We start from the raw sequence: 13,694 nt of genomic DNA, 5'->3' as shown, positions 1-13,694 counted from the left end.
ACCTTTGGAACGCATCTGCCAAGCTCTTTGGCTTATCGTTATTCAAAAGGAAGTTATTAAAAAATGTTGCATCTAAACCTTTACATAATGCCATTATTGCTTGATCTGCATATAGTGCTAATAAGTGCAGACCAGAAAGGGCATATGCTGTATCCGTTTGTAACAATATCCGGATTGCTTCGTAAACCTCATGACTCCTTACGAAGAAGCTATGGATTGATTCATTCTTGTAACGATCTGGAACATGGCACTAGAACTTCAAATGACGTGATCGTTCTCTCACTCCGTGCTTGCAACGCTAACTAGTCGACTCGTTTGTCACTTCCACGTGCGCCAGTGCCTACTCTGCCAGTTACTCGTTCTGAGGCATTTCAAAAAGTTTATTTTATCCAAGTGCATGATTCGGTTTCGTTTTAATCTGTTATCTGTTTTGCAAAACGATTGCTCCCGGAGATTATTTTCATGTCATTTTCAGTGGATCAATCGACTCATTAACCCAGTAACGGGATCCGTTGTCGCGTTAAATCCCCTTAGGGGCCAAGGGAAAGGTAGATTTTGCCACAAAAAAAGCATTCCTGCCGGCACTCGGGACTACCAAGAGAAGGCGGGTTTGCGCCACAACGAAGAAAGTTTACCAGTTCCGCTCGATTCAGATCCGGAGAGGGCGATGTTGTCTTTCGGCGAAGCGAAAGCGAAATGATCGCTGCCTGACGACAGCCCAACCCGGTAGCGCGGCTGTTTATTTGGCAAAGAGACAACTCCGACAACTCCGCCGACCGACGCAGTTCGGTACGATAAGTCGACGGGGTACGTTGGTGCTGTCGACTGGCCTCCGACGATTCTGGCAGGACTCAAACCTGCGTTAGTTAGATATTCAGTGTCATATCATCACCGCCAAAAGAACGAAACAGTGGATATCAGGTACTGCAAGTAGTGTGCATTCATTGACGAATCTTTTGAGGTGCATGTGTTAAAATGTGAAACCGAAAACATATCCACCAGGAGGTCATTTTAAATCCGTACTAGAAGGTTCAGTCGTTGTAGAGTAGCACATTTATATTTGCAATGAAAATGTAACAGCGAATGGGAGAAATGGGTCGTGATACAATTAGCACATGTTATTTAGGCTGCAGTTCCGATTGAATCACTTTCATTTTACACCCAGTGCACGTTACCGAACACGATCACGTTTGGGATGAAAGGTTGCTCGATCGTTTAACATATTGTGATGATTACCAAATTGAGTAATGTGGATGCTAACGAGACAAGTTCACAGTTACCACAATTGGTGATGTTGCAAAACGTGCGGTTTACCTTCGCAAGAGGCGTTTTAAACACATACAGTAAGACATCATCCCGCTAGGCTGAAAGGGAAAGGGTAGAACTTTTCGAATTAAAATACAAACTCGTTTTATTTAAGTTTATTTAAATTATGGGACGTAAACTCTTTTTATCGGAAACATTTTTGAGATATGCGTTTACGGTCGAATGCGAACCACCTACAGTTCCGAAAGTACTTGCATGAATTCATTACACGTTATTAAAACAGGTCACCGCAAAGCACTGCCCATAAGCATTACAATACTTTTCCTCGATCGAATCGATTAACGATGATAACACACTCTCCCACAAATAGACACACAAACATTGCCACCAATGAAGCGCTATGTTCCGCTGTCCTAGAGTACGTTGATATGACTAAGTACAAGTTGTTAAACTGTCTACCGCGGCCGTGATACTGCCGTAGATTGAAGCACTTTTATTAAACTGTCGACAGAATTAAACGCAACGGTTCGCCTGAAACAGCGAAACCGCCTTCTGTGCAATGGCGCGCTATAACGGTGGAAACGCGAGTATCAACGGTGGTACGCGGCGCATGATGACTGAATCTCGCTTGCCTACTGTTGAAATGCGGACGCGGTCTGTTCGAGGGACGCAAATTTTGACGGCCGCACAAGGTCTGTGAAGTGAGAGGTTTGCTCATTCCGTGGTTTAGCAAAACCTGTCAAACTACCGCATAATCAACAAACTGACCTTCTTTAAATGGTGATACTGTACGGATGCAAAACAGTATTTGTGACACTATTCAAAAACATCTAATTTTCCACCCGCTAGCTTTTTTGAGAGCAATTCCTGACGCAGTATTCAAAACATACGCGACCTCTCACTTTTATAGACCTTGTACAATTCTGACGGCCGGTATATTTCTGCACAAGATCTGTAAAAGTGAGCGGTCGCGCATGTTTTGAATACTGCGTCCAACAGACCGCGTCCGCATTTCAACAGTAGGCAAGCGAGATTCAGTCATCATGCGCCGCGTACCACCGTTGATACTCGCGTTTCCATCGTTATAGCGCGCCATTGCACAGAAGGCGGGCGCGCTTCCACCCTAAGTGGAAACGGGTGTAAATTTGTTTACGTCTCGTAACTCCTGCTACGCATGATAATCCACATTATTGAGATTTAAATTGGGCATTGTTTTGGCCAATAGCACAAATCAACTCAAACAGGAACAAAACAATTCAAAGAAGTCAAAAGCACTTACTCGCAGCCTGAGCTTACCGAAAAGCCAGTGTTGCCGGTGCACATCCTTCTCTCTCCATACCATACGTGCCCATTCGCTGCAAATTCTGCGGCTCATTCCCCTCGTTTCCGGTTTCTTCTTTCTTTCGTTCGTGTTGCAGAACCCTTCCATGTGTGTGACGATTCACGAAAGGCGCAGTATCGGCCCCGGTGGCAAAATCAGCATGCTTTCTCATTCTGTCCAATCGACAATTGATACCACCAGAACGAGAAAGCATGATGATTTTGCCATCAGGGCGGCTCGACATCCGGCACACTCTGCCGCTTGCTATCCCTCACTTTCTGTGTATCGTGGAAGAACTATCCCCCATCTCTTGCGTAGTTCGTTTCGCGGAAGGTAAAGCTACCTGCTCGCACAGCTCGGAATATATCGTCCTATGCCGCTCGCATTCTCGCTCTCCCTCCCTCTCTCCTCTCACTCTCACTCTCATTTCTTTCTTTCTCGTTTTCTCCCCATCCCTCTCATTATCACCCAATACCTCACTTTCTTTGTTCAGCACTCTATGTCCCTTACTTACCCAACTCTACCCTCTCACCTTCCACCGCCCATTTCCTACCTCCCTCCTCCCACCACCCATCTACCTCCACTGATGACCATCCACCCACCACCATCAACCACCACCAACCGCCCACCAACCACCACCAACCGCCCACCAACCGCCACGAACCGCCCACCAACCACCAACAACTGCCCACCAACCACGACCAACCTTTCACCAACCACCATGAACCGCCCATCAACCATCTCCCATCTTCCATCTCCCATCTCCCATCTCCCATCTCCCATCTACTCTTTCTCACTTTGCCAACCACATCTACCATCGCATTCACACTGTCTCGCTCTCTCTCATTATCTCTCTCTCTCTCTCTCTCTCTCTCTCTCACTCTCTCTCTCTCTCTCTCTCTCTCTCTCTCTCTCTCTCTCTCTCTCTCTCCCTCTCGCTCTCTCTCTCTCTCTCTCTCGCTCTCTCTCTCTCTCTCTCTGGCTCTCTGGCTCTCTGCCTATATCTATCCCTATCCCTATGCCTCGCCTTGTCATACATTCCATTTTTATCTCTTTTTCCCACTATGTCAGCTTCTATCTTTACTGTATGTCTCTCTCTTTCTCTCTCATTTTATCGTTCTACCTCTCCCTATTTCTTTATCTCATTCTTACACACACTAACAGCACAAAATTCCAAAAACAACAACGCACAGAAGGGTCGGTTTTGCTTAACAGGCCCATTTTTCTGATTTTGAATTAGTAGCGACATTGAATCAGGCATCATTCGAATAAGGGTTACTTTTCGCGCGCGTGTTTGTTGGGCCATGGTCGACCCTCGGAAGGAAAATTATTATATAGGACAATAGGCTGACCCGCTCGCTGCTCGCACTTGCGAAAACGGTATCTTTCCGCCACGATATTCACTGCTGGTGCTAAATGTTTTTTTAATAATTCCACCCACTCGTCGTATGTTTTCGAACACGGATCATCTGGTGCACTGATTCGTGCCGCAACGGAATACAAACATGGCCCTGCCATTGTTACTAGCATTGGCACTTTTTTCCTGTCTGGCACATCGTTCACTCAAAAGAATTGTTCGAACCGTTTGACGTAATCATCGAATTTTTCTCCGATTACAAACTGCTCCATGCTGCCGAATACCGTCATTGGTGTACCACCGACAGCCATGGATGACACGGGTTTATTATCTTCGGTCTTCATCGTTGTAAAGAACTACATTCACCGATTTCAGTTGATCGCTGAAGTGCCTGAATACGTTTAGAGCGCTTTTTGTATCACACTGTAACATGCTATCCTTTTGACCGACTTGACTGGACTGATCATTTATTCTCAAATACCAGTGGCGTCTCGTCCACCTGAGCAACCTGTGCACTGCACAGTCATGAATTTATAAAAAGAATCACAAAATTATTTGTTTAGTTATGGTATTGTAATTTCCACCCGCAATAGTTGCGTTCAAAATCTACTTAACGCTTTACAACGTTGCGCTGGGCACTTCTGCTGGTGCACCGCTGCTACAAACGAGCATCTTTAATCAAATAAGAACAGTTCTCTTAACCACAGTCTCATGATACCATCCTCATTACGAACGGTGAAGAAGCGCTAGTTTTCTTAATAGCAAGAGTCAAAATCCAGTTGAAAAGTCGATCAGTTTTGTTTACGGGTGGGCACTTCTGCCAGTGCACTAGCCAATCGTATATGTACACATTAGTTCTCTCGTGCATGTGTTGAATACGTCCATGTGAAATAGTCGATGTATAGGTGACTTTCCTGTGCACATTAGATTGTACCCAGGCCGGACCCGAAGTGAGCCTGACTTGCCAAACAAGAATTTGATTCACAGACAATGACTAACCGCGGATATATTTTCCGAGTAGATATTGACGTTCGTGAAGTAAATTTGCAAGAAAATAAAACATTGAAATAAAATCGAAGAAACAAACACGCAAATATAGCCAACAATTTAAAGCTAATTAAAAAATGTCTAAGCTGACATGTTGGACTGGGCAATACTGCAGGTGCACACAGTTTCATTCGAAAGATTTTTCATGCAATTGTTCTATTTAGCGTGAAATTACCAGTCAATTTATACATCAACATTGAGCAATACATCGTAGATGAGCTGTTAAACTGGTTTTTCATGTACAGGCTGGCCTCGGTTTTCGTCACCCAACGGGACTTTGACAGCGTTGAAAACCGAGGCTAGCGGACTACAGTACTTACGTTTATAATACCTACTCAAGACTTGACTGACACATTCAACCAGCTATTCAGTTCGCTGGGATCCCCAGTGAAATTTGGTAGATCCTTTACCAAATCAGGGATTTTTTCAAAACTTTCGGGATTTACACTTGTTCCATCTGGCTTTGTAAAGTAAAGCGGTGGATCGGAATAATCGATTTGAGTGGGGGGCTTCGAGTGCGGCAATGTGGTTAATATAATTTGGTCAAGGTCTGGTCTCGGCATTTTGAAGGAAAAAGATTGCAATGAATTGATAAGATCCTCCAGGATTTTTTTTGTTTTAAAACGTTTTTCACTTCACTAGGTAATTTTACTTAGTATTTGTTAATCGCGTTTTTGTAATCACTTGATTTTTGTTTCACAATTTTTACGTACTGTTTTTTTTTTGTTACTTACAGTACCATACGGTTTTATGATTTATGATGCTCCTCTGACGGGCGTTGTGTTTTACTGTACCTCTAGCGGGCGTAGTTTAGTTTCTGGAAAACCGGCTGTGAATGACTTCCTTCTCGGTGTAATGGATGGCTCCTTTTTGTCCTGAGTGAGCTGCTAACTGCACAGGTGATTCGGGATTCTTTTTACACGGCTGCACTCGGCGATCAGGAAAGTCTTTTTAAGTTTGGGATTCAGTGTTAACTATTACTCTAGCGTGGTTAATTTCACCTTCACTTGTACTTAATTTCACATAGCGCGGTCCCTATTCGGGCGCCAGTTAACGCACTGCTGCGGGTGTTTGAGTTTTAAAAAAACTTAAACTTTATTTCCTACAACATAAGTGCGGGTTAATATCTAACTATCGGTTTGGATGCTGGATACCAACTAATGATCGGTTCCCGATCTGGATCGTTGGTTCACGGTCTTCAGATTGTAGGTGGTCCGCGTCACTGCGGGAATCTGCAATCTCAGCATAATGTGGTGGTCCGGGGGCCGCGTCGCGATAATCGAATGCTGATCCACAATGTATGCGCTGGCTTTGTCCACAATGTATGCGATGGCGTTGTCCACAATGTATGCTCTGACGTTGTCTTGACTTGTGTGTGTGAAGTTCATCGTTTCGTACGGTAAGTGTACCTCTCCCTTTCCCCTCGCTGTGTCGCAATGTACGAGACGGTGGGATCTTTGGATTCCGAATTGGAGAAGATGGAAATCGAGGTGGAACTAAAGCAGGCCAAACGAAGAACTGCCGCAGCCAGAAACCACCCAGCCGAGTCGGGTTTTAGTGGCTACTGGCTCGTTAGGCGCTCCTTCTACCGTTTTCAGCGGACAGGACAGACGGTAGTTGTCCATGCCGATAAGCAGCCGAGGAGACTCCCGTTGGTACGATTGCAGCGGTACTTTCCTAAGATGCTGGTACCGTGCTACGATCTCCCTTTGGTTGAACGACTGTGGTGGTAAGGCCATACTACATACCGTGCGCACCGCTGCTAACTCGTGGTGCTGGCCTGCGTTGCTGGAGCCGGCCACGAGAATGGAAAGTTCGGCTGAACTTTCCTCCTCTCTTGGTTGTCCGCCGGTCCAGGAGAGGTGAAGTGGTTTCGGGGAGCCTTTTAGTCCGAGTTTCTCGACCAGCGTGTGATCCATCAGGGTTACTGATGAGCCCTCGTCGAGGCAGGCCAGGACGTCAACTTTCTTGCCGTTCCCGTGGAGCGTTACCGGGACGTATCGTAAAAGCACAGAGGACGTATCCGTCGAGTGCAGATTGGTAAACTTACGCTCTCTGGGTACGGGATAGGGCACACCATCACCTTCGGCAAGCGCTGCTGGTTCAGTTGTCTGCTGGTTAGGTTGTCGAGTGCCTTCATGCAGCGATCTATGATGCTTCGTCGTACATCCGTCCCTGCCGCACGACTTGGAATCCCTGCACGATCCTTTGTGCATTTTCAGACACGATCGGCAGTTTCCGTTGGCTCGTACGTGATTCCATCGCTGTGACATCACCAGCTGCAAGTACGCCCAGCACTCCGTCAGCGTCTTGCACCCGCCATCGCAGATGCACGGTGCTGTGACAACATTGGTTGATTTTTCATCTTCATAACTGCGACGAGCACGACACCACTACCACTATGCGCTTCAGTCACCGTTGTTTCGGTATGTACGAAGAGCCCTTCGAAGACACCGTCCCACGCAAAATACCGTCGACGAGGTAATGATACTCCATGAAAACATGGAAAGTGCAACTGATGAGCACACACAAACCTCATCGATTGCACGAACAATGCGCCATTCATTAATTTCACTGATTTTTCTCGGAGTCAGCTGCAGAAAGAAAGCAACGCCGTAGCAATTCACGACCGAACGAGAAACACGACACAACGGGTTGAAAGAAGCGACTCGACTGACGAACGTGTGAATCCTACGCACATCAGAAAGCAGAGACAATAACAACAACATCGGAAAAGTGAGAAGAAATTGACAGTGCGAGAAAGAGACAGGGAAACCATGGACTGCAATGGTCAATTCGCATGTATCTCTGACCGATTTATGCAAATTGATGAGTTTGGTTTTTCAGACAATTTTGTGGAAGGTAAGGTTTATATGTTTCTTAAACTTTTTAAGAAAATCTCCTGTTTCACGACTACGCAAGTCGTGAAACCATTGACGGAATCGCTCCGGAATCAATAAGGAACCTAATTGGTTCCGATCACAGTCAACCAAGACCTCCTCAAATGAGAGGGCGTACACCTGCTGAGGCTTTTGATCTACACCCCCTGTAGGCGAACGGGGGAATTCGGACTGGGAAAATCTTGATCCGGAGCCGTTTTCCTCCACAGCATTGATCCGCTTCCTGCGGCAAGTTGCAGCGAAGTGTCCACGCACTCCACAGGAGTTGCACGTCTTGTTCAACGCTGGACACAGACGGCCAATATGTTCTGTTCGGTCGCATCTCGAGCATCTCTCGGGTCGACTTTTCGAAAACATTGCATTGCTCCGGAAACGCTTTGATTCCACTTCATTATCCCGTCCGAAGTTATTCTTATGGCTCCCTCTAGGGTAGCGAGGCGAGCTACGCGATACAGCCATGATATTAGGGTCTTCCACTGGTAAAGGGTCGGGTTGTTGCGCTTCATCACGCGTCGCTGACTGGACTATAAAATTTGTGTCGTGCCCATATGTCCTAGCTGCTCTCGCAAGCTCCCGGTTCCTCAGGCCCTTCAGGAGTTGCGTTCGAACGAACCGGTGTTGATCAGACGGACTATACCCGCAGAGCCAGACCTTTTCCCTCAACCTTGCGTGAAAACTGAGGGCTGATTCCCCTCTCTCCTGCTGCATTGACGAGAATGAGTCGTGCTCGGCCGAGGTGTCCGTTAGAGTCTTGAGGTACCCTTCGATGTTGTGCATGAACTCCGAGTAGCAATCGGCGGCATCAGAAGTAGGCCGTAACTTTGCAGCACGGACTATCCCCTGCAGTTCGTCTCCGATGGAGAGGTACAGGAGCTGGTACCGTCGCACCGGATCATTCGCGTTCGAAAGCGACGCCGCGATCTCGAAGTTATCAAAAAACTTTGTCCATGCTTCCCACATTTTGTTAGCCGGTATCCCTTTGGGAAACAGCTTGATACTGTCTCATCGGATGCTTTGCGGGTTGCTCTCGCAAGGCAAAGTCGTTGGGGCAGATGCCCGAGAGCCTACAAGGCCGGCAATGGTTTTCTCCAGCTCTTGAACCTTGCGACGCAGCTCCTGGTTTTCCTGGTCCGAACCCGAGTCAATTGGACTTACAAACTTCCCCAAAGCCTTGTTATTCTCCTCATCGCTCCCGTCTACGCTGTCATGTTCCGGGGCACGGACGAATTTGCTGATACTCGACATGTTTGCGGTAGGTTGGTTTCGAATGTTTGAAAAAAAAATTCTTCAAAATGTCTGTAATCACTCAATATGAGAGGAAAAAAAAGCAAGAAAAAACAATAAAAACTCTGTTTAGCACTCCACAGGAAAAAGTACCCTAGCGAGTTAATAAATAATATAATATAGTATAAAAGAATAAAGAGTCTCTTGCTCAGTCACTTCTTCCAGTAAGTCGTCGACACGTTTCCTCAATACCAAACATTCAACGTTAATAAATAATATAATATAGAATAAAAGAATAAAGAGTCTCTTGCTCAGTCACTTCTTCCAGTAAGTCGTCGACACGTTTCCTCAATACCAAACATTCAACGGATAACAAAAAAAAAACACGCTTCCCGAGAAATTCGAGGTATACTCGGTACCTCTGCTCACCCCGAGCGAAATAAGATAATCCACTCCTTCTCTGGTCCTCCTGAGTTCGCGACAATTTGCTCGTCCCGAGCTTCGCTTGTCCATGCTCATCCCGAGCTACGATTCATTTTTCGTTCTGCTCGATTTGCTCGTCCCGAGCTGCGCTTTCGAGTACTCGTCCCGAGCTACTCTTTTCCGTGCTCATCCCGAGCTACGATTTACTTTCCTTCCTGCTCCTCCTGAGCATGAGCTAATTTGCTCGTTCGAGCTGCGCTTTCGAGTACTCGTCCCGAGCTACTCTTTCCCGTGCTCGTCCCGAGCTACGATTTATATTTTTCAATTTTTGATCCAAAAGGAGTTGGAACTGCGTGAGCGCGTGAGCTCTGTTCGCACGGAGCGAAAGACCGGCACGAAGCACTAACACTGACGATCACGCGGCGGCACGAAGCGGCACGAGGTTTTCGGATTCAAGGCACGGAAGCCAAACTGCACGTAGCGGGAGTCGAAATAGGTATTACCTTTATACTTCTTTACTTTATTTTTCACGAAGTCGACGTGGCTTATCAAGCGAGCGATAACAGGAAAAAGAGGCCCGTCGATCCGTTGATCGACGGTTTTATAAGTTTCATCGCTCCCCTCCACTTCCCTATGCGTGGGAGAGTTGCCCGTAGCGAAAGCTCTCCCACGCGCTCTCTCATGTGACGTATCAGCACGCGGTGATAAGCTGACATTCCAGCACGCGGTCTGGCACGTCACATGATCTTCCGGGTCATGGAGGGGATTTGCATATTGATGGTCGCACGGAGGACATCATCAATATGCGCTTATCGCATGATCGCGCGGATGACATAATTGATATGCGCTTACCGCATGATCGCGCGGAGGACGTAATTATTGTCGATCAATTATTTCCCACAACCATTCCTCCCCCCTTTGGGACGCAGGCGACCGTCCCAAATTCCGCACGTAGGTGGAGGGTCGTCCTCAAGCTCTGGGGTCATCGGCGGCACGTAGCCAGGAGTCGAGTCAGGAGGACACTGCGCTGCTGCTCCCTCAAGTTGTTCATTTGGCGCTGCGTCGGGTACGGAAGAGTCAGGTGCGTCCGAATGCTCCTTGGATAGTTCCGTTTCAGCGGCCTCAACCGGGAGGGGGCCAACAGCCTCACGTTGCGCTTGTAGATGCCGCTGCTTGTTCGTATGTCAGCGACACGTACGACGCCGTCGGGTCCCACGTAGGTTTTGACGACCAGGCCCATGGGCCATCGTCCAACGGGTAGGTTGTCATCACCGACTAGTACGATCTGGCCCGTCTGCAAGTTTGTAGTGCGTTTCGTCCACTTCGCACTACAACGTAGCTGAGCAAGGTACTCAATTCGCCAACGGGACCAGAATTGTTGAGCGAGTTTCTGGACTCGCTTCCAACGAGTTTTGACACCGGCCGTGTCATCGTCTCCAAGCGGGGCAGGAGTGGTGAACGAAGCTCGTCCGATGAGGAAGTGCGCAGGGGTGAGCGCCTCTACCGATTCCGGACTGGCGTGGATTGCGGTGAGCGGCCTGGAGTTGAGAAAGGCCGAAATTTGGTAGAGTAGCGTCTGTAGCTTTACCAAGTTCAGCTGGGCTCCCTTTGCGGCGGCCTTGAACAACCGTTTCGCCACCTTGATGTTGGCCTCCCAAAGGCCTCCGAAGTTTGGGCTCCTGGGGGGAATAAACGAGAAGCGAATTCCGTTGTCCGCTGCCAAGCTTACCACTTCGTCCTGGAATTCCCGATTGTTGTGAGTCTTGCGAAGCAGGCTCAATTCTCTGGCCGCTCCCACGAAGTTGCGGCCGTTGTCGGAGTAGATCGTGTCAGGTCTTCCACGTAGGGACACGAATCGTAGTAAAGCTGAGATGAACGCCGAGGTAGACTGATCCTCCACTACCTCCAAATGCGTGGCTTTAGTGGTGAAGCACACGAAGATACAAACGTAGACCGTTCTACGCTTGCCTGATCGAGCACTTGAAACGACTTCGAAGGGGCCACACAAGTCCACGCCAGTGTGGGTGAAGGCGGGAGACACGTTGACGCGAGCAGACGGCAGCTGTCCCATCTGCTGGGAATATTGTCTTGGGCGCGCTCGGGCACAAATTACGCATCTCGAGGTTACCCCGACGACTGTTCTCCGCAGGTCTCGCATCCAGAATCTCGCACGGAATTCGGCCATGATCAGCTCAGTTCCCGCATGGAAGTTGTGCTCGTGCAAATGGCGGATGATTACACGGGAGAAGGGATGCGACTTTGGTACTAGGAAAGGTGCCTTGGCGTCGTCAGCCAGATCTGAGTTTCCTAGTCGTCCCCGCACACAGATGATCTTATCCCTTACTATCGGGTCGAGATGCTGCATCGAACCCTTGGGAGCGACTGACCCGGAGTCTTGCATCTCCTTGACCTCATTGGGAAAGCACGTAGCTTGCATCACCCGTACTATCAGTTGGAGTCCGTACTCCAATTCGTCGAGTTGAAGGGGTCCTGATTTTTTCTCCACGGAGGATTTGGGTGCGCGTAAGTTGAAGATTACTCTACCGAGCCACGCGAAATGTCGTCTTGTCATGATGAACGAGTTGTGGTGCTTGTACTGGGATAATAAGTCATCACAATCGTTCCCCACCATGGCCGTCAACAATAGAGGAGCGTCGACAGCTTCCTCCAACGCAGTCACGTAGTTTAGTTGAGGCATAACTGGCCTTTCATCATTGACTATGAAACTCGGTCCGTTCAGCCAAAAACTCGCAGTCTCGCTGTTTATGAGCTTGTTGGCAGGAAGTCCTCTGGACACGAGGTCTGCTGGGTTGAGTTTCGTCGGCACGTAGCTCCAATCCAGACGATTCGTGGCAGCGTGAATTTTCTCCACCCGGTTCTTAACGTAGACTCCCCACTTGGTGTTATCGGAACGTATCCAAGCCAGTACCACCTGAGAGTCAGTCCACCAACGGGTTTGGCTTATCCGGGTGCCAAAGGCGTCCTTTATTTTGGCATAAAGGCGAGCTAGGAGCAGAGCTCCTTGCAGTTCGAGTCGCGGCAAAGTCACCTCTTCGATGGGTGCCAGTCGCGACCTGGAGCACAGCAACCGAGATTGCGGGTTTCCTTCACCGTCCAGAAAGCGAAGGTAAATGGCGCATCCAAAAGCCTTCGTAGAAGCGTCGCTGAAGCCGTACATGATCGCGTCCTGAGGTTCGCTGGGCAGCGCCATCCTTGGGATTGGGAGCTGTCTGAGAAGCGGCAGGTGGCTGGCGAATCCGTTCCAGCTTTCGATCATGCGAGGAGATGCGGCTTCATCCCATCCGAAGCCATCTCGCCAGACGTCTTGTAGCAGAATCTTTCCGGTGACTATCACTGGTTGGAGGATCCCGATAGGATCATACAGCTTGCCAACTTTGGATGCTAAACGTCGTTTCTCCAATGAACCCAAAGGCTCGTAGAACTCATCTTGGACTACGAGCCGGAACGTATCCTCTGTAGGGCACCAAGCCAGGCCGAGCAACTTGATGGCCTGCTTCTCACCAATCTGTACAGTTGTGTCGCGATGTTCCATCGGGATTTTGCTGGTGATCTCTGGTGAGTTGGATGCCCACTTTCGCAATGGCATCCCGCGTTTGTTGAGTGCTCGCTCGACGCTTGTCCACGTAGAACGATGATTGGATGGCGTCAGCTGTCTGGGGATCGGAAGTCCCTACTTCCTCCCCGGCTTCGAACAACGCCCTGCAAGCCAAATAAGACGAAGCAGCCTCACCGTACGTAACAGTGAGGAGTCTGAATAATTGCATCGTGTCCTTTGGCTTGTCGCGCCACAGAATGCATTGCATCCAAGTGTCGGGCTCGGATACCCATACTTGACGGTACACCTTCACGATGTCGGCAGTTGCCACCACGGTTTGAGTACGGAAATCTAGCCAGATTCGGAATAAGTCAGGCTGGATCACGGGTCCTACTACGGCTTGGAGGATTCCGGAATCAATAAGGAACCTAATTGGTTCCGATCACAGTCAACCAAGACCTCCTCAAATGAGAGGGCGTACACCTGCTGAGGCTTTTGATCTACACCCCCTGTAGGCGAACGGGGGAATTCGGACTGGGAAAATCTTGATCCGGAGCCGTTTTCCTCCACAGCATTGATCCGCTTCCTGCGGCAAGTTGC

At 48.5% G+C, this 13,694-nt stretch overlaps 1 protein-coding gene across 1 annotated transcript; it reads right to left on the bottom strand.

Moving 5' to 3' along the window:
* Nucleotides 1-10,520: 10,520 nt before the first annotated feature.
* LOC131269842 (uncharacterized) lies at nt 10,521-13,145 on the bottom strand. The gene has a single exon (XM_058272370.1). The coding sequence runs from the start codon at nt 13,143-13,145 to the stop codon at nt 10,521-10,523; it is 2,625 nt and encodes an 874-aa protein (XP_058128353.1).
* Nucleotides 13,146-13,694: the final 549 nt, after the last annotated feature.

This window comes from Anopheles coustani (assembly GCF_943734705.1).
Source record: "Anopheles coustani chromosome X unlocalized genomic scaffold, idAnoCousDA_361_x.2 X_unloc_1, whole genome shotgun sequence".
In the NCBI taxonomy this organism is placed as follows: domain Eukaryota; kingdom Metazoa; phylum Arthropoda; class Insecta; order Diptera; family Culicidae; genus Anopheles; species Anopheles coustani.
This window is presented reverse-complemented; position numbering and strand designations above follow the sequence as displayed.